The sequence below is a fragment of the Scylla paramamosain genome, chromosome 42, assembly GCF_035594125.1.
Source record: "Scylla paramamosain isolate STU-SP2022 chromosome 42, ASM3559412v1, whole genome shotgun sequence".
NCBI lineage: Eukaryota > Metazoa > Arthropoda > Malacostraca > Decapoda > Portunidae > Scylla > Scylla paramamosain.
Genome location: NC_087192.1, coordinates 1,944,026 through 1,965,986, shown reverse-complemented (window position 1 = coordinate 1,965,986; position 21,961 = coordinate 1,944,026). Strand labels below are relative to the sequence as shown.

Sequence of the window (21,961 nt, the reverse complement as noted above, 5' to 3'; positions counted from 1 at the left end):
TCATTGTTTACCACTTTCAATATTGTAGTGATTCTCTCTCTCTCTCTCTCTCTCTCTCTCTCTCTCTCTCTCTCATCTCTCTCTCTCTCTCTCTCTCTCTCTCTCTCTCTCTCTCTCTCTCTCTCTCTCTCTCTCTCTCTCTCTCTCTCTCTCTCTCTCTCTCTCTCTCTCTCTCTCTCTCTCTCTCTCTCTCTCTCTCTCTCTCTCTCTCTCTCTCTCTCTCTCTCTCTCTCTCTCTCTCTCTCTCTCTCTCTCTCTCTCTCTCTCTCTCTCTCTCTCTCTCTCTCTCATATGACTGAATTCTTGTTCAGTGTTATTAACAGTTTCTACATTCCTACATCTGTAGCCTGTAGCATGACTTCCCTTCCTGTTTTCTCCACTTTTCTACAGAGCAACTTTTGAGAAGGAGTTATCAGGACAGCTTAGAAGATAGTGATATACATACTTATTTGGAATCCTTGATTCTGCTTTCATGTTACAATAATTTTGAAGCTTTTCCCTTCAGATTTATCTTAGTTGTCCTTGGCTGGTTTTCTTTTGCTTTAAAGAATAATTTTTGCCATGTATATAGTCTGTCTTTGTTTATTTGTTTTTTAATCAAGCAGGCTTGCCCATTATCATTGTGTAGTGTTTTGTGTACTTTTAGGTGAATGCTATGAGCTACAGTAACTGTCCAGAAGGGTTTGATGGGATCAGCAAGAGGCTCTGTGAGCTTGGGCAAAATGATACAGCAGTTTGGGCTGAGCCAGACTACTACCACTGTGTTTATCATCCCTTCAGCACTTTGCTACAAGTAATGTATCTTTGTTCACCATTTTGATATTCATTGAAAGATTTTGTCACTTATGTGATAATGTAAGAAATAGATTTTTCATTGCATTTATTAGGGAGAGGTCCAGTTAAAAGTAATCAATAAAATAAAATAAAAAATAAAGGAAGAAAGATACATCTGTTGGCATGAACCATCTCCCAGACACCACACGAGGCAGTTCCACATAACTGACATATTTTGCTGAGCCTTAAACAAGTTGTATATTAGGAATCATTGACATTATTTGGACAAAGAAGGAGTTTGATCTCCAGTCCCAAACTCACATGGATGATGGGATGAGGAAAAAAAGTGAACAGGTGGAGTGAAGACTCTAACATGAATGTTGCTGAAATTTTATCTCTCATAGATATTGTTCTCTACTAAAGGACTAGTTGTCCATCAGTGATATGTTGCAGAACATCAACTGTTGTGGTGTAGTCATAAGCCTCAGTCTAATAGTCTCCTTACCTGCATTCAGCTAACCACAGGCTCACTCTGCTTAACACTTTTTATGATTATCTCCAGTGAAACAACTAGAGAGGTACATCTTATCTAACTTATTGAATAGATATGTATCTCGCATAGAGGCCTGTCATGCGTTACTTGAAGAGAGGCTTCCATGTTGCTGTGGACTGCAATAGTACTGTGATGGAGATGAAGCACCTCTTTGAGGCAAGGAGGAGTATGCTGCTGCCTAGGGAACATTTCTTCATCCAAGACCAAATGAAGTATTTGTTGAGGCCTAATGTCACTCCTGTTGACATAGAGGTGTTCTTGAGATTCTTCCAAGAGATCAGGAAGAAGATGGCATTAAATGTAAGTGAATAAACTACTGTAGATGAATTGGTGGGCAAAGAGAAAGTATTTGGAAGTAAACTGAATAGTGAATGGCTGTGGATGTCTGTGGTAAGCAGGGTTAAACTACTATTTAATGGATTTGCAAGACATCTAGGATTGCTTTAGAAGAGGGAAAGATGTCAGGGGACTGGACAGAGGCCATCATTATCTCATTATAGAAGGAGAAGGCTTATGGAAATAAATGTGGGAATTATAGAGGTATTTAAGTCTTTAATACAGCTTGAAAGATCTGGAAAAATTAATAAAGAGGATGGAGGGTTTAGAGATGTGCTAGCAAAAAGTTGAAAATTTATACTACATTCATGGACCTTTGTGAAGTATAATACAATTGATTGGGCAGCGACTTTGAATGTGTTGAAAGTGTATGATGTGAGTAGGAGGATGCTGAATGGGAATAAGAGTTTTTTCATCAGTACAAATGCATGTATCATGATAAATGGAGAAATATGTGGATGTTTTGGACTTTATGGTGTGTGATGTTCCTGCTGCTGCATACCTTGTGGGAATAAGGGAGATGAAAAAGTTGATGTCAAAGTGGAAATATGTTTCGGATAATAAATGTGGTGCAGATAATGCAGTTTGGATTGCAAGAAATAAGAATGACTAATAAATATTGATAGTGTGCAAAAGATGGAAGTGCAAACACAAATAAGATTATTATGTTTGAAAGGAAGAAGCTTGGAAGATGAGACACGATAAAAGTTGTGAAAGCAAGGAAGGTTTTGTATCAGTAGGATGTATAATGAAAGAAAGGACACTAGCATTGAGGTGAAAAAAGAGATCAGTTGTCCATTGGTGTGATTTTTTATCTACCAGTTGACCGATATCACCCTGAGTTCCTTGAGAGCTCAACCATGATGAATGTTTGGTTTCATAATGTTGTAGGGAGAACATGTTGACTCTACATTCACAATGGTGACATGACACTTTCTGCAGGACACTTGGCAGTTGATGCCACTTGTGAGGACTTACCTGAGCTTGGTGACAAGTCAGAGGGGATCCAGTATGCTGGATGATCTGGTGCTGTGGGTGCAGGACATCCCAGCAGAGTGGGAATACTCTAACAGAGAACACAACAAGAGGTGAGTGTTGAGTGTCTTCCATAATTTCACAGCAAGAACCCCAGTGAACATGATTTATTTGTTAGTTTTACTGTTAATATTTTCTTCTACCATGTTTTCCTTTCTTCATGGAAGTTACCCTACATTCAGCCTGATCATGAGAAGGATGAGCACTTCCTTCTTTCAAATTGCTGACTTATAACTTTGATTTCCATTCTTTTAAGTTTTTGTGTATATAATCCTCAACAGGAAGATTGTCTGTAACCTGGCTGATCATCAGTATGGATTCCATAAAGGACAATTCACTGATCTTGCTTTTCTCTCTGAAAATTGGTCATCCTTTTCCTTGGATTTTAATGAAACCTTTGTTGTTGCCCTGGACATATCAAAAGCTTTTGATAAAGTCTGATATAAATCTTTAATTTCTAACAGTTCTTCTAACAGTTTCCATGCATCTCTCTCTGTACCTCTATATAAATTTTTCTTTCTGACCATTCTTTTACTGCAGTTACAATTACTTTTCTTCTCATAAACTTATTAACAGTGATGTTCCACAGAGCTCTGTCCTTTTTGTCTTTTTTGTTATTCATAAACAATCTCAAAGTTTTTGCTATATCCACTCTTACACTGATGACTGTCCTGCATTTCTCAGTGTCATTTATCTGATGTCTAATCCAACAGGAACTCACCCATATTTTGTCAACATTACTAATGCAGGAGTTACCAGTATCTTCTCTCTTTCATCATTCATACTAGTCAGCACTGGAACTCTCTACCACTTCCTACTTTTTCCTCCTTTCTGTGACTCAAATTGCTTCAAAAGAGCATCAAGAGACCTCTGAAACTAAACTCATCAACTTTTTGGATTCTCCTTGTATAAAGAGTGGACCTTTTTATTGATTTTGTGCTTTTGACTAGACTTCTTGTTTTGTTTTTGCTTTGTTTTTAATGTTTTGTTCTGCAGCATCCTTCACTTATTGAAGTTTCATGTAAATAAGCCAAGAATTTTATTATTCATTAGAGATTATCATCACATTACTAAATTAAGATGTTGATAATAGTGATGATAAGATATGTAATCACCATAATACTTCACTAGTAGATTTTAATTCTTCACTAGCAGAATTATCCAGCATTGCCCAGATAAAATTTTACTCTCCAAAGCACAGTTTATCACCCTAAGTCAGCCATTAGTTTGACAAAGCCATTAACCAAAGTTTACTTTTTAATGAACCTAAAATGTGCATCTGTTTACTGTTGTACATGTCCTCTGTTGGTAACCATTAAGAATGTCTCCTGTGAACTGGCACCACTGTAAAGAATTAGGTTACGGTGACAGATTTGCCTGAATAATCTAAAAGGTTTGGGTTTGAAAGTAGTTAAGACATAGCCCATCACTCCCCAGATCAAGGGGGACCAAATACCAAATTTCAATGGTTTTTTCCATGAAAAGTGGACATGCCCACCACACAGACAGACAGACAGTGTATTTCATTATATAAGATTACAGGAGACAAATTCATCCAGTCATAACATAACAAAGTTAAAAAATAAGACATGCTCTCTCTCTCTCTCTCTCTCTCTCTCTCTCTCTCGCTCTCTCTCTCTCTCTCTCTCTCTCTCTCTCTCTCTCTCTCTCTCTCTCTCTCTCTCTCTCTCTCTCTCTCTCTCTCTCTCTCTCTCTCTCTCTCTCTCTCTCTCTCTCTCTCTCTCTCTCTCTCTCTCTCTCTCTCTCTCTCTCTCTCTCTCTCTCTCTCTCTCTCTCTCTCTCTCTATATATATATATATATTTTATTATTATATTTTTTTATGTTATGTTATTGCCCCTGGCCTGTGGCCAGGGGAAGTAGAAAATTTGAAAAAAGTTCCCTTGAGTGCCAATTTCCCAAGTGAGGTCAAATAACATAATTAAATATTGGCATATAAGTGCCTATCATGTATAGCACAAGAGCAGGCTGAGGTTAAGTCAAGGTTTGAAAGGTTAAGGGTGAGAGAAAGAATGAGGAATGTATGCCTCCATGCCAGACACTGTCACCTCTGTTATGTGCTTAGTAGTGACACAAAAGCAGTAGTCATTCCAAGGAAAATCAGAATAATACCTCCTCAGGTCCCCCAATTAGCAGAGGCAAAATTCCAGAGGCACCTCCACTTTGGAGGATCCTGAGGAGGGATTGGAGCGATAGGACAAGATGCATATATGAGTCTGTGACTGGAGAAGTATAAACAGCATAAACAGAGGGATTAGAGGTTAGGAAAAGGGTCAAGAATTTTGGGTGTGTCTCCAAGACTGTCAGTAATATGAGTAGGGTGTTGCACTAGTTTGTTCAGTGAAGGGAGAGGAAAGCCATTGAAGTCTCGAAGAATGAAGATCTCTGCAAAAGGGAAGAGAGTCAGAATGGGCTCCACTTTGGAAGTTAAATAGCCAGAGAATTTTTTTATAGTTAGAGGAATTTGGTGAGAGGTATACAGGACAGATAAATTTAATTTGAAAGTGACTCTGCAGTTAAAGCCAGATAGTAGAAAATTCAAAAGATACAAGAGTGTGGGCTCAGAGCAAGTTAGGTCATTGCACACATAGACACAGCATCCAGCCTTGTATTGAAAATAAAGATGAAGCAGGAGAGGACAATTAAGAGGCTACTGTCAGTTGCCTCAGAGACCTGTGTTTCAGTGAGGAAAAGATGAGGATTAGTAGAGGAGAGGTGATGTTCTACAGATTGAAAATTAAATCTAAGGCTATGAATGTTGCAGAAGTTAGTGAAGAAAAGTGTATTTACTTATTTATATATTTGTTTATTTATTTTCTCATGTATCTTCTGCTTTGTCAGGCTGCATTTGGAAATGGCGAGTACCAACAGAGAACAGGAAGTCATTGCTTGTGGGTGCACTTGTGTTCCTAGATCCCAAGAGCATCCCAGCAGGTGTTGTGTATGGCACAGATAGGTGAGTTCTGGATCCTGTAAGAGTTTGTAGTGAAATTTTATTCACATGAAAGAAGAGCTACTAAAGATTTGAATATGATATCCTTAAAATTAGTAATAAGGCAAAATGATTCTTCAAGTTTTGGAAGTAACTGGAAACCTCCTATGAGCAGAGATGTCAGTCCAGAAAGTGGCAAGCCCAGGAGACGGATGGAGGTGTTTGTGTCTTAACATGAGGCAGTTTTATACAGTTCTTTTAATAGTGTTTTTGAGTCTGTGTGTGTGTATGTTTTTTTTTTTTTTTCTCTCTCCCCACATTCGAAAAACATGGATGACATGAACCCTTTCCTGTTTTCCACACAGCAGGGAGCAGGTCCACAGCCACAAGTTAACTGGCCCAGTGGTGGAGATTGAGGTATCCACCAATGATGACTTGTCCTTTGTCACTGAGGGCATCAGTTTGAACATGTCCTACTATGACCCAGATGTAACCACAGAAAGGTATTTCATGTTACTTTGATCTGCAGCTTTGTGTTGGTGATATATTTCTATAACTTGATGGAAAGCTATGAGTAATAGACATATAAGCCCTTTGAAGCTTTTTAAGTCTTATAATTTGTAAAGACAGTTATCGTCAGCAACACAATCAAATAGAGAACACAATTGGGAGTGATTTATTTTGTGGTTGCTTAATGACTATCAGATAATCCTGGTGGTGTTATTGTGGGAGCATTCATCTTCTCAAAGCCTGAGATGTAATGATGCAATGCATACAGGAATGTGTGTGGTGGAGCTGAGGTGTCCGGGACATTGGGCGAGACTCTGAAGTGGGATCTGACCAGGTGCAGTGTGCTGAACCTGGGACACAGAGGCAGGAGGGTGACCAGGTGCCACTGTCAGGGTCCTGGAGTGTTTGCTTTTATTAAAATGCCAGAGGTAAGGAAAGTTTCTGTATATTTAATCAAGATTTTGAAAGATGGCTAAGACAAAAATGTTTCAGTACTGAAAATCTCACCTCTTCATCATGGTGTATGAAAAAGACTCCTTGTTTTCATCTTGACCAAATACTATACAGTGGAACCTTGGGCCTCTTGTTGAATGTAAAAGATATTTTAATAAGCACATCCAATTCTTCCAACAGCTAAAATCATGCTACTTGGTACTCATTTTGAATAGCAAAACAAAAACAATAACAAAAACAACTAACATGTTAGTAAAAATGCCTGGTGTTCTGCTGCCTTGGAAAAGATGATCATAGGAAAGAAATGATCGTGGCATACACATTGTTGATTCAAGGCTGTATTGCTGCATGGTTTGTCTTTATTCTTTACTTGATTTCATTGATTCGTCTTTTATATTATTAACATTATTTATTTAAAAAAATATTTTCATTCTGCTTAAAGCACCTTGTTAAGTGATTTTTATATTGATATTTTTGGAGGTCTATAATGGATTAATGGAATTCCCATTATTTTCCATGGAAAATATCTTTGGATTACGAGTGGGCTTCTAGAATTAATTGAACTCATAACCCAAGGCACCACTGTAAGTATACTTAAATACTATCAAGTTTTCAACTTGAAGTGACCTGTGACATTTCAGCTTCAGAGAGATCTGATACAAAAAGGTCATAAAATTATATACATATATACTGATTTGATGTAGTGACTCGATACTGATATCCAAAGTTACAGCTACTGAAAACATTCTGTCACTGAAATCATGGTATTGTCCACACCATTGTTTCTCATAAAATTTAGTTTATTTTCTTTGACAGATCTGTTCACACTATAATTTTTGGTTTAACATTTTGTAGCTCAAAATGTTCATTAATTCTGTTATTTTATTTTGTGCTACTACTTACTGTATATTATAGCAGTTTATGAAAACTTCCTGCTGTGGCATCAGGAGAGGTCAGGCATGGTGGTACCAAGTAGCCAGTATTTCATAGCCTTACATCCCTGTTGTAGTTGAAAAACACATCTTACCATTTTAGATTAAGGTTTATATTTTTATTTTGTATTTTCTTCCTCAGCTCATCTATATGATTCCAAGATAATAAAATTCCTTATTTTATTTTATAGTTGGAAAAGTGTCTATACACACACACACACACACACACACACACACACACACAGTAGAACTTTGGTTCACAAACTTAATCCGGCCCAGGCCTTGGTTCGCCAACCAAATTGTTCATGAACCAAAACAATTTTTCCACTAAAATTAATGTAAATATAATTCATCTATTTCAGCTTCAGAAATATGATATTTTTACATATTTAAATACTTTTTTCTATGATGTAAAATATAAAATGAAACTGAAATACATATTCTTAATTACCTTTTCAATATGATAATGCCTTCATAAGTGTCATAATTACATTCTGTTTTAGTTGTTGTTGAGTGATCCCATATTGTCTTGGCTCTAGCCAGACTCTGTATATTGTCCTTGAGATCCTATTGGTCCTCTCACTAGCCCTGTTCCCACCAATCATATAAATGAGCTACACCATGCCCCATCCTTTATCCAGAATGAGGAGGTCTCAATGCCAGAGTCTGCATCACGGTTTCTCCACCTATGGTTCTTCCCTTGTCCTCCTTATCTCCCTATTCTTCTCTTGATCCCATACCCCTCCACAAGGGAGGAGAGACTGTATGGAGGGGTACAGTTCATCCCTCCCTGGTTCATTCTTTGTCTTACCCTCCTTTCCCTCTCTCCTCCCTACATTCTCTCTCTCTCTCTCTCTCTCTCTCTCTCTCTCTCTCTCTCTCTCTCTCTCTCTCTCTCTCTCTCTCTCTCTCTCTCTCTCTCTCTCTCTCTCTCTCTCTCTCTCTCTCTCCTCTCTCTCTCTCTCTCTCTCTCTCTCTCTCTCTCTCTCTCTCTCTCTCTCTCTCTCAATAGTAATACACTTAGGTTTCTTACTGCTACTATCACTATCACTTTTCTCCTTCTTAGGCGGCATAATGAAGGCTAAAATAACACAAAAAAAGGGAAACGAAGAAAAAATTCATGTTTTTGAACACGGCACTCTTATGAACAATGTTTATTCCAAGCATGCCAATGCACAACTGAGCATAAGGTTTCATGGATTGTGGGTATTGTGTGTTTGTACCCCAAAGTATCATCTGTGAACCAAGCTAAAATTTGTTCACAAAACTAGTTCATGAACTAATTTGTTTGTGAACTGGGGCTTTAGTGAACTGAGGTTCTAGTATATATATATTATATATATATATATATATATATATATATATATATATATATATATATATATATATATATATATATATATATATATATATATATATATATATATATATCACACACACACACACCTGACTCTGTTACCTAAGAGCTTCCCCTAGGGGATAACTATGACAGGTCTCTAGAGCATAACTGCTAACTGCCATTAAAAGAAAATAGCAGGGAAGCACTTGGGCAGTTGTAACCATAGCAAGCTCAAATAAGAGGAATTCATATCATAGTCATATTAGCAGGGACCAATGTTCACTGAGTAGTCTTGCTGAAATATCTTGGTGTACTATATCCACATTACCAAATTTCTCACAACAGCTGTCACTTCACACCTACATCTATGTACTGTACGTCTACCATGAGTAAGTAAGCACTGGGGATTTCCTTTTTGCTAACAACAAATACCAACAGCTTATATCAAGTGGAAACATTATGGATCACAACATTCCTAAGAGTCCTAAGGCAAAACATCCCCATCATCCAAGCAGCTCTGAGTGTTTCCCACAGCAGGATTTACCCACAGTAAAGCCAAGTTTGGTGCTAGTTTCCATTCATCCATAGAAACCTAGTTGTTTATAAGAAGGAAAATCTAACCTGTGCCTGTGAATCAATATCATCACTTGGAGGGTAAAAAAATAATGGACAAAGCTGAGCAGATCCCCTGTCCAGCACCATCATTAGTTCAAGATGGGTGTTTCAAGTACAAGGTGGTGTGGTTTGGTAAAGGACACAAACCCTCACTTTTGATGGAGAGCAGGCACCACCAATAATCTTTGATTATTGTTTAATAGCTCCAATTTGGTGGAATTCAAGGTAGCATGAACCCAGTGTTACTTGTGAAGAACCAAATGTATTTCACACTGATTATATATTGAATTTTGATAGACTTAAGTAGAGAAGATGAACATGGTTTCCTAGCATGCCATATGTAAGGTGATAAGTTGTACTGAAGACATGTGATGTCATTTTTGCATATTTCTGTTTCATTATTAAACAGGATCATAATTACCTATATGAAAACATAATTACCCATATGAAAGAATTGTCATAAAAGATGTTGCTGGATGTAGAGGATATTAAGGTGCTATAAGTTTTTTTTTTTTTTTTTTTTTTACATATTGTAGGCAAGCCTCTTCTATCTTTTGCTAACATTTTTGTTATTGTAAAATTAATAATCAACGACAGCGACTCTTTGATTCTGTTCTTGATTGTGAGTAGCTTGTACCAACAGATACAGACTGATGATTCAGCCTTGAAGAGGCCAGTGCTGGTGGTAGTGGCTTTGACCTGCTGTGCATTTATCCTGCTGCTGCTGCTGGCATTACTTCGCATCTTTCTCCTGTCGTCAGCTTCATCTGTGCCTTCTGGTAGGCGAAGGGAAAACAGTGATGGCAGCAGGCTGATGAACGGACTCAAAGCTAGAATGACGTTCTCCATGCTTTGTTTTTCTTCTAATTCAGATGGACAAAGTGATATAGAAATGCCGTACATCCCCAGTCCATTTGAGGCTCCGCATTCCTCTCCTGGATCTATTAATGTCAGAAGGAGAAATAAGGACTTCTACCCAGATCCTCGCTACTTAAACATGCAAATTGTAACAGATGTCAAGAGATCGGTACATTCCCATATATATGAAAATATTTTTCATCTTTCAGAACCTGAACAGCAAACAAGACAAGGTTCACATGTCTTAGACTGTGAGTACGAGATCCCAGATGACATTCACCTCCCTTTGGTTAATATTCATAAGTCAGACCCAGATGATAGTCAGTGTTAGGAGGTCAGGAGGAAAGACGATACGAAGGAAACTGCAAGTGGTACAAATTACTATTGTGTGTTATGATGCGTTGGAATTGTCCTTATGTGTGTGTGTGTGTGTGTGTGTCCCATCATCTTTGAAGAGTAAGTGGATTGTTGTAGGTTTCCTGTGTGTTTCTTTAGCAAGTATGAAATGTTTTTTACTCTTAAGAAAATCTAGTTCTTAACAAAAATGTTAAGAATTGTAGTTGATATTATATTATTTTGTAAAATCAGTCTCAAAATTCTCAAAATTATAGAACTTTTTTGATTGGAAATCAAACATGTTTGTACAAAGAAAATCTGTGTAGTATTTGTTTTTCCATATTACCATGAATGTATGTGAATGTTCACTTCAGGAAAGCTTGAATACATCAGGGTAAACACAGAGTCATTATAGAATACTGCACTTGTCCTTGCTAGTAGATGATCTAAGTTAGTATTGTGCATTGGTGTAGGCAGTGCATGAGGTATAATGGCTGTTTTTATCAGCCACCTGCTGGTGGAATGTGCATGCCATGTACAAGTGGAGAGAAAAGGGAGAGACTGTTGTACATAATCGGTTATTAATTAGACCTAAGGTTGATTTTGTGATGAATTACCAGACTTATGGTTTATTTTGTGGTGGATCATATAGTTTCCTTTTGTGTATGAACAGCAAAATTCTTGCAACTTGCCAACACTCACCCTTTTTTAAAAAAAACAAAGAGGGGAAGAGACCCCACATTCTTCTAGTAACTAGAGCACACACAGCTGAACAGCTTGTCACTTATTTTTCATTTGTTTTTATGGCTGTAGGCAGTACATTAAAAAATTTTGTTTTTGTTTTTTGTGCTTTATTTTTTATTGTTGTTGGCAGTGCATTGCAGATTATATTTCTTTCTAAAATTTAGGAAAATTATAGTGGAATGAAAGATTCAAAAGTTTATGAAAAGAATTTTAGCAATGCCTGCCCATTCTGCTTGATATAGGAATGAATTCAATTGCCTACATTTTTCTTTTTTTATGGGTAAATGCTTCACAAGAATTAACAAGATTAATGGGTTTAGATGATTTTCATGTTTTCTTTTTCCCCACACAAAAGGATGCGGGAAGGATGAAACACAGAAGCTTGGGATCGAGAGTGAAGTGCTGTTTTGCATTCAGACCAAGTTACTTTAGCACTGCTTGTTGCTGCCTTCCTAATCAGCTGAATTCCTGTCTCGTTCTCATAAAGGTAAGGCATTCACTCGCACATGCTCTGGTGATACATATTCTATATTTTATGATTTAGCTCACCTCTTATACATAGGTCATTCAGACTCATTGTATGAATAGAGAACATCAAGACCTGGCTTTTTTCTTTGTATAAATACTGATGGAGGTGCTTGCTAAAGGAGTAATAATTTGTGATTTATTCTTAATACTTCCATTTTTTTTAAAATAATTGTCACAAAATATGGCAGATGATTCCCTTTAATAAACTAACTTCTGAGATCGTAAAGCGTTTATGTGTAGCTACTGTTGCCTAAATTGAATACCTATTTACAAGCCATAATTGAGCAAATAAATTAAAGAATGAGGTGCATATTCAGGTCATACATATTTATCAGGTGATGCGCCAAAATTGTTTACATTATCAAGACTATGAGAGAAAACCCCTCACTGGAATTGGAAAAGGCATCCTACACCCTGTAACTGTGTCTCAATAATCATGCCACCTGAGGATACACAAACATAATAACACTGTCACTGTTGGATTGGCTTAAATATTTTTGTCTTGTCTTACAACATGTGGCAAATGACTTTTTGTGGCTCTATAAAAACTCTTATTTATTTGTTTATAAGGTACATGACTATACATATAATACAAATAATTCAGTGTTATTTATTTATTTATATACATTTTTTTTTTAATATATATAAAAATTATTAATAAAATGTTAATCAGATGCTTAGAGCTCCGACCCAGTGATGGTGTTAGCACATCTGCACATTTCTAAATACCAGAATTACTGGGATGGCATTAGTGAAACCAAATATAAAGTAAAATCTTGTGAACAGCCTGTAACAAATTAGACTGGGTTACAATAAGTGCATTCAATAACTTTGATAATATATTGATATTTACAGAAAAGAAGAGATCAGTTGTACTAGCTGTAAAAGATTTTAATTTAACACATGACTTATTCCTCACATTATAATGGTTATTCCTCACATCCCATTATGAGTTTTTTCCCCTCCCAAGCAAGCATTCATACTTCCTTGCTTTTTCTTTCACATTTAACTTTGTCTTTGTCACACACAGTGAAATCTTGATTACAAACATGACAAGTGGGAATTTTAGAACATGAAGAATGAAAAATTAAAAGATTAAAGTAAATGTATGTTTGTTATGAGGAAATAAAAACTGAATGCAGCATTTACACCAATGCCAGCAGGCAGTGGTCAGTGTGCATGTGTGCCTGTGTCTGAGTGCTGCTCTGCAGGGGGATATGACATTCTTAAAAGTAATTTTGTCTCATTTGTATTATTGTTATTATTTATTTATTTATTTATTTATTTATTTATTTTTATTTATTTATTTTTTTCCTAATTATACTATCATTCAAAAGACTCTTCTACATAGATGGATTCTTCAACAGAGGTCCATTCTCTATTGGAAATGGCAGTGTTAGTTGAAGAGTGGTATTAACATTTTGAAGCTATTCTTTTGGCTATAATTGTCATAGTTTCCATATCTGAGTTCAGCAATTATTGCTAAATGTGTTTGCCAAAATTATCTTTCTTGAATAGAGGTGAGTTAAGGCAAAAATCATAGGAAACTGTAGTACCAGAGAATGTGTGAGTGACAGCCCCACCTTGATAAGAGTGAGAGGAATCCAGCCAGTCAGGTGGGGTATGGTAAATGCTGTAAAGGCACAAGAGTAACACAGTGTTGGAGCAAACTATACATAGTACATGGAGATGTATCATTTAAATCTTCCTGTACAACAATGGATATAGAGGAAGTGTGCTTAGCTTGACATGATCTGGTGATCAGGGTATCTTCAGCCAGTGTAATGCCTTGTCTTGAAACATTTAAAATCTTCATATTACTAAAAGTGCTTGGTATGTCTGTCCATCTGTGTGTTACAATTTCATCTCTCAAAAGATCAGCAAAATACTATGATTGAGGAGGAAGAGTGAGGCAGTGTGGGACTGGTGTAAGGAACAAGATCTCACAGCTTGTCCACCTATATATATTTTCTGACTATTGGTCACTGAGCAGTGTAATCTCTGTTGTTTTCTTTCAAGGTCTGTATGTAGCATTGTTGTATACAAGTGCCTGGTTTTATTTATAGTGTCAAGCCATGAGAGGGAGCAAATGAAGATCAAGCCAGACAGATACTCAATGTACATGATACCTCACCAGTCATCCCATAGCAATCACTATGACTTGATTGTGTGTATTGGCCTTGGTAGTCAAGGGTGATTTAGTCCACATGGGTTGTGGTTCTCACGATGGGTAAGCTGGTAAAGTGATTACTTCACCAGATCAGGCTCCCCTCCCAGTCTCTCTTTTGGTTGCCTTTGTATAAACTTAGCATTACAAGACACAAGGTATTATAATTCAGTAGAAGTTATTATATATTTTATTTTAAATATAAAGAAAATAAATGGCAAAATAAATGGTAAGTAATGTTCTTGAAAGTTTAAGGAAATACATACTAATGTCAATATCATTGGCATGAGATTCTTCAGTTGAGTTAATGGTATTTGAAAACTATATAATAGTATAGAGGCTTTGGATATGAATGAAAGCAAAGTTGCTTCAGTGGAATGCATGGAAAAAGCATAAATGAAAGACAAAAATCTAAAGTAGAAATACGTATGTTAAGAAAATTTGTGCAAGATGCAAAATTAGTGATTATGGGAAATGAGCATTTAACTATGATTAGTGCATTGTTGCTTCATATGTCCAGACACTTGCTGGTGCTACATGGGTAGGAGCAGTCTTATGATTATCATACTTAATGGGAGTCACTACTTATCCTAGATTCAGTCAGCAGATGCCCCAGTCTGCTTAACTAATTAGGCAAGATGAACTCATTTATTAAGCTAGATAAGTATGTATTAAATCTGAACAGAAGTGAATAGAGTGCACAGAAGTACATAGACAAAATCTTAGGAAAAAAGCTAATGTTAATAATTTATATGGTCAAATGAATACAAATCTCAGAGCCAGATTAAATTATTCAATTAAATATTTACTTCCAAACTAGAAGTCTCAATCACATAATGTGGAAGGAAATTTTATGACTGAACAATTTAAAAAAAGACAAGAGTTAATGCAAACTTCTTTTAGATTGATCAGTAAGTAACCTGGAAGATTTGATAACAGTAAATCAACCCTGGTTCACAAGTCTGCCTTTGAACGATTTAAAAATTCATGACCATATTTTTTTTTTAAATTTTCAGTGCTTCAAGATTATGAATCATTACACAAAGCTTGTAAGTGTCACAGTCAGCAAGTAGTTGGACCAGGGAACAGTTAGAAAAAAATTACGTGGTGATGGGATACTAAATTGATGCTGTAAAACAGAAAAGCAAATGTTATAAGAAATGGGGATGGATGGAACTAGAGGAGAATTTACTTAAAAGTTAAACAGAGAACCAAAAAAGTAATAGATATATAGAAATTAAAATGAAGTCCATGGAGTCCCAGAACCTAGAGGTAAGTATGTGTAAAACAAAGGTCATGATTTCACATTCAGATGATAATGATGATACTGTAATAAATCAATGTGTACAACGATGGACAGTCTGTGGAGAGGATGAGTACTGAATTCAGTATCAAACAGTGAATGTAGTAAGTGGGTGAGCAAGAGATGTAGTGGATTACACAAGTTGTAGAATAGGAATGTGCAACATGTAGAAAGGGAGATGGGAGAGATATGAGAACAGCCTGAATGCTGAGTTCTTGGAAGCTGGAGAAGAATTTTCTTATTTGGTAGAGATAATCAGCGTAGGAGATAGTGCGTGTGTTGATGGGGTTGTAAGAATTTAAATACATCGAGGAAATTAATCGTTTTTCAACTAAGGGAGTTCTCATAGATCTAAGAAGCACTTTCATGTGGACTGTATGGATGTAATGCTGTAAGTCCTCAAAAAACGTGGCAGCAGAGGACAATCTAAGCAGGATGGAGATGAAGATAACTTGATGGCATATTGAAAGGATGACATAGTGATTGGGTGAAGAAAGTTGGAAATTTTAATGTAACTGAGAACAGTTGACGAGGTTTTGGTAGTTCTTAAAGGATGAGTAAAAACTCCAATGAAGTGGTTCAAAAAATCTCAGGCTTGTTCAGATGTTCTGCTACAGATGATGCATCCTGACAAACTTTTTTTCTTCTTCACCATGTAAAAGTAATCATAGCTTCATTTGTTTACTAAATTTCCTCAAGTTTGTTGAAATAAAGAGCAAGTATAGTTTATACAATGCATGAGACTTTCTTGTACCTAATAATTGATCAGATTCTTTATTCACCCCCAACTGAAGACCTTGAGCAGCCTTCCATACATATCTCCCAATGTAGAAATACTGCTTATAAATGAAAATAATAACAATTATAAAAATATATAGAGCTGTAAATCTATATTGAAAGCAAATGTTGAACTACTAATTGAACTAGTAAAAGATGCATGGGTAAACAGAACAGGCTAGAATAAAGTTTCTTTCAATATTTTAAAATATGGAAGAATCAGTGCATTGTGGTAATGAAACACTCATTTCACATTTCCTGATAACACAAATCATCCTAGAATTGTGGTGAGCTTAAATCACAAGATTTACATTATGTCACTTCAGTTTTCTGGCTTTCACTGAGATGTTTGATGCACCACATACCAGTGACAATAATACATTACACATGACTTATTCATAGCTTACTTTTCATAAGGTGCTTCACTGGAAAAGGTTGTATAGTTTAATTTTTCTGAGAGAGAGAGAGAGAGAGAGAGAGAATGCAATGTCATTATCTGAAAGGGAGGCTTCATGCTTACACAGCTGAAGTCTGTTATGCTCCACCTACCAGATTTTTGCCTCTTCATATCCTTTCTTAGAACTTAATTCCAGGCCTTATTTGTCTATACAGGGGCACTTCACCTTCTGTTTCAAAATATTTTGTGATTTCACGTCCTTCCCCCACACAACTAATCTCGCACAACTTGGCACCACCTCACCATTCTCTTTTCAGCACACTCATTTCAAGTGTCATAAAACAACACTGCACAACATGTACTCACTGCACCTTTTTTACATCAAATCACCACACATAATGCATAAGATAAAATTAACACATATCCTGCATAGTGCACATAACCAAGTACCACTCCTTAACACAGAACCACTGTCTACCTCTAGATTCATTGTCATCTCTCTAAATCCTGAATTTCATGTTTTCTAAATGAGCACCAGTCAGAACTAAATCAGCATACAATCCCCATGGCTCTCTAAAGCTTCTTGATGTTTTGAGCACTGTGTTATCCTTGACACTAAAATTTGGTGTACTCCAAACCTATGGCTAAATCTACAAGCTTCTTCAAATGATGTTAATCAAACACCTCATTAAAAAGAAAGAGCTATACATTTATTATCCTTAGAGAAGTATAAATAAAGGGACAAATGTAGTTACTTGACAGTGAAAAGTCAAACTGCATTTAATTTAATTATTTGCTTACATTTCAATCTTACTTTTGTACTTTTAAATCTTCAGCACTACACAAATGAAAGTAGGAATAAATCAAATAACTGAAAACTGCTTTCACAGAACTCAAACTGTTGTTACAAAAAAGACAAGAATAAGTCTCCTCAGAAAGAGAGATGGGTAATCCCTAAAAACTGTTGCATGTACACAACACAAAACACTCATTGGAGAGAGAGCCAAACAAAAATACAATGTTGATATCAATCATCTCAAGTATCCTGACCAAGAACTTCACTATCCTCCTCCTCCTCCTTTTCCTAAGTCATATGATGCACCATCTCTACAAACACTGTAAGAACTAATCTATATATGCAGAATGTTATTGCAAATAATAACTAGGGACATCATAAAACTATTATATGGAATGAAACCTCTCTCTCTCTCTCGCTCTCTCTCTCTCTCTCTCTCTCTCTCTCTCTCTCTCTCTCTCACACACACACACACACACACACACACATTCTGTTATTCTCTATTCTTTCATCTGTCCCTCCTCCTCATCCTCATCTTCAGCCCCTCGAATATACAGGACATTATTACATCTGATCAGCACCTCACCAAGACTGCCAGTAGACTGGCCCTCAATGTACTCCTCTGTGTTGGCCAACTGTGAAAAGAAAAATAAAGGGGGCAAGATTATGTTTGGAAGGAAAGCAGAGGATCTGCTTGACCTGAAATGAATAGTTTAGCCATGATGAATGATACAAGAGAAGAGGGAAGGAAAGAGCCAGTGCCTGGTCAAGCAGAGAGAGAGAGAGAGAGAGAGAGAGAGAGAGAGAGAGAGAGAGAGAGAGAGAGAGAGAGAGAGAGAGAGAGAGAGAGAGAGAGAGAGAGAGAGAGAGAGAGAGAGAGAGAGAGAGAGTGGCACACACAGATATAGGAGAATGTAATATAACTTTCAGTAGCATTTTACAATTATTATAAATCTTTGTCTTTAGTTGTGTGTATGTTCATACCTGGAGATTCATGTAACTGTCAACAGAGACAAGGATTCCCTTATACTCATGACCCCACTTGAGCTTTACCACAACTGCTTGACCCGTCAGTTGGTTCAGGAAGGGCTTTGGGTTGATGGGGGTGGGCACCGCTACAGACTAAAGAAAGGAGCAAAAAACAGCAGGTGAGCTGAAATTAAACATGAGGAAAAGAGGCTTAAAGATAATCTTATTTTCCTTTATATAAAAAGACTTCCTGGTTTTATTTTGGTAAATCACATTTAGAAAATCAATGCTTACCTATTTCACAATGCAAATTTTATCAATGTGAACATCTTGAATGTCAAATTGAACTGGCAAATTTAGTGTCATGTTCAGCTTTGGAGCATCACACAAACATAGATTTATCTAAGACAAGATAAACTGGTCATGAGGCACATTGCTGGATCTTGAACCCTTGGCATAGACACTCAAGGTAACACAAGCCAGAGAGGTTACTAATAAGGCAAAGATGATCACCAAGACCCAAATGGTCTTGATTCCTGTTACTCTATACAAACAATGAACTGAAAGGCGTTACTTCACTGAACCTTGGTGACTTGGGTCCAAAATGTAGATCACTATAAAAAATATATATATTGGAAAAGGAGACAATTTGCAGACTAAGTAATATCAGACCTGCACACGGAGGTTTAGAAACTGGGACTACTTGTCAACATCTATATACATATAAATATTTACTCTTATATGACTACTCTAAGGTGTAGCAGGATATACCGTATATATATATATATATATATATATATATATATATATATATATATATATATATATATATATATATATATACTTCCTTTCTACTAACAAAATCATTCACATATTTTATTATTTGGCATTTCAAGCCAGCTCAAATACTTAGTAACAGCCAAGAATGCCAGTCATCATCTTTCTTTTGTTGTTGGCTGAGGTGCACCACAGGTAACACTGCCAATTCCTATATATAAATATAAATATATATATATATATATATATATATATATATATATATATATATATATATATATATATATATATATATATATATAGCACTCAGAGCACACTCAAGCATTCAGAGGGGGAGGGTGTCATACGGGAATGCATCAGTTCATTAACTTTTTACCTTTTTTTTTGGGGGGGGGAGGTTCCAGAAGTTTCCAGAAGTTGATATATATTGCATGATATTCTATGGCCTTAATTCTATCTGACATGTAAATATTAAGCTCGGGAGAAGATGCTAAGGCTATCTCCATATTATCCTTAGATTCCTTTAGTTCATTAATTCAACTGCTGAGGTTGAGTCTTCCATACTACGTAAAGGATAATATTGAAATAACATAAGCATTTTCATATGAAGGCTGGGTTAAGTAAGTTTTAGATTCCTTTGGTTCATTAATTTAACTGCTGATCCCTTCAATGAGCATATCATATGAAAAAAAGCGTCACATTCTGCAGAGTAATAAGCAGCGTCTGGAAATTACAATGTTAAGGTTATTTTCATAAACACTACTGAAACCCCTGAGAGAGAGAGAGAGAGAGAGAGAGAGAGAGAGAGAGAGAGAGAGAGAGAGAGAGAGAGCGCTGGCCTAAGCAGCAAACGTTTGAAGCACGCCCCTGATCAACCCCAAGCCAACAGGTCTGGTTTCCCTTATCCCACAGTCAGGACCATGCAGTCACCTTCCCTTTCACTCCTCTTTGTAACTGTGCGAGCTTACAACTAATATCAGGAAACACTACCACGCACATACCATTGTTCCAAGTAGTTATGACTGGGGCGGTTGTGTGTACACCCGGCGTGGCTCAGTGTTTACCTCCGCGTGGCCACTAAACCAGCCTTAAGTACTGGAGTCTTCCGAGGAAAATAAAGGGATCTATTTATTCTTTATTTCTCTTTTTAGCTTCTGCAGACCACTATTGCAGTCAAAAAAAGGCTTATTGACTCTCTGTAGGTTCTGTGCCTGCAGTTCTATGCTTAAATGAAAAAGAACGGGTTATGCTTGGATTTCAAATACAAAAATAAGATGTTTAAAATAAAAACTGGTTATATACGGGTTTAAAAATAAACAAATAAAAAATAGGCCACTGCTGCAGTTCCATGTTCCATATAAAAGCCATGGGTTATGCACAAGTTTCAAATAGAATAATATACCACTCTTACAGGCACGTTTTTGTCGCCCAGTGGTTAGATACAAGTGGGGAACTACTGCAGTTACATCCTTCAAGGAAGAACAACTGGTCATGCACGTGTTTCAAGGGCAGAAATAGGCCACTATTGCAGTAATATATTTACTGAAAATGAGCCATTGCTACAGTTATACAATTGAAATAAATTGGTTTCAAATGCGAAAATGGTCATTGTTGCAATAATATGATTAAAAACAACATAGGTTTCAAATACAAACGAATGGTCCAGTACTGCAGTTATACATTGCTGCACTTATATGCTTCAAGTTGGAGCTACGAGTTATGGAAAAGTTTTATATACAAAAATGACCCATTACCAGCTGGTTACATGATTAAAAAAAGTGGAGTGCTGTACTCGTACGTAAAGAAAAAGAAGAAAAAAAAAAAAAAGGTCAGTTCCTTTGTAGGGATTGTCATCCCAACAGGGTAATTTCATGGTGGTAACTAATATCAATTTAAGTCTAGCAATCCACCTTAACGAATGGATAAACCAATGAGGATCCGGTGTCGGTTCATTAATATAGTCACAAATCTAGAAACATTAGATCATTTACTGACTTTCTTAGTGAATCTTCAACATTCTCCCTAGGGAGCATTATATGCATTTCATGTCTCACCCATCCTTTGCCTCGCATCTAACATATTCTCATAGGTCTACCTAACTTTTCTTCTCAAATCATTACACTTCTTCCGCAGGTACATTTTTTTTCAATTCTAAATAACTATTTTTAGGATTTGGTATTAGTTAGCATTAATAATCATAATAATTTAAACACAGGTGTCTATGAAAAAGAACAATTCTTCCAGGTTAACAGAAATATACTATAGACGTGTACATCTAGTATTGTACTGTGGAGGCATTTTTACTATGCGGAGAGTTTATATTTATTAGAGTTTATATTTATTTTTCTGTTTAGGGCTTTTCTTTGTCAGCATGAAATATATTCCTGTGGGAGTGGTGGCGAGAGCAGTATAAAGCAGCAGTGTAGCAGTCGCCTATTCCCGCGATCGATGGCGGCGATTGGTCGCTTGGAGCTTTTTCACTGTTACTACCTTCAGGTGAGGTGAGATACCATGTGGTGGGGTTACCAGAGAGAAATCTTTTTTTCACCGTCTGCCTCCTCATTTTCACACAAGCGGCTTGATCGTGCGACTCGACAGCGCGATCAAAACACATGCACGCGGTACTCCGCCATCTTTTCTTATTTTGTTTCACTAAGTCTTTATAATTTCACAGCACAACATTTCCTCCTCCTCCATCCTTTCTTATTTTGTTCCATTGTCTTTTATAGTGTCACAATACACTGTTCCTTCCTCCCATTTTCTATCTCCCCTTCCCTTCCCTTGCGGTCGCGCGTTCGAGAGGCACAGTCC

At 36.6% G+C, this 21,961-nt stretch overlaps 2 protein-coding genes across 5 annotated transcripts; one reads left to right on the top strand and one right to left on the bottom strand.

Annotated features, from left to right (window-relative positions):
* The first annotated feature begins 1,486 nt into the window (after positions 1-1,486).
* Positions 1,487-14,372, top strand: LOC135093332 (uncharacterized). 4 transcript variants are annotated; one of them, XM_063992527.1, is made up of 6 exons: positions 1,487-1,627; positions 2,606-2,751; positions 5,559-5,673; positions 6,018-6,152; positions 6,428-6,587; positions 10,142-14,372. In XM_063992527.1, exons 2-6 carry the CDS (start codon positions 2,682-2,684, stop codon positions 10,685-10,687), a joined length of 1,026 nt encoding a protein of 341 aa, XP_063848597.1. In that variant the 5' UTR covers positions 1,487-1,627; positions 2,606-2,681; the 3' UTR covers positions 10,688-14,372. The 4 variants fall into 4 exon arrangements, with proteins under 4 accessions (XP_063848597.1, XP_063848598.1, XP_063848596.1 ...); XM_063992528.1 differs by having other exon boundaries at positions 6,015-6,152; positions 10,566-14,372; XM_063992526.1 differs by having other exon boundaries at positions 6,015-6,152.
* Positions 14,373-17,296: 2,924 nt separating this feature from the next.
* On the bottom strand, positions 17,297-20,271 carry LOC135093334 (small nuclear ribonucleoprotein F-like). The gene is made up of 3 exons (XM_063992530.1): positions 20,152-20,271; positions 18,389-18,526; positions 17,297-18,039 (listed from the first exon to the last, which is right to left on the bottom strand). The coding sequence occupies exons 1-3, from the start codon at positions 20,152-20,154 to the stop codon at positions 17,905-17,907; spliced, it is 276 nt and encodes a 91-aa protein (XP_063848600.1). The 5' UTR covers positions 20,155-20,271; the 3' UTR covers positions 17,297-17,904.
* Positions 20,272-21,961: the final 1,690 nt, after the last annotated feature.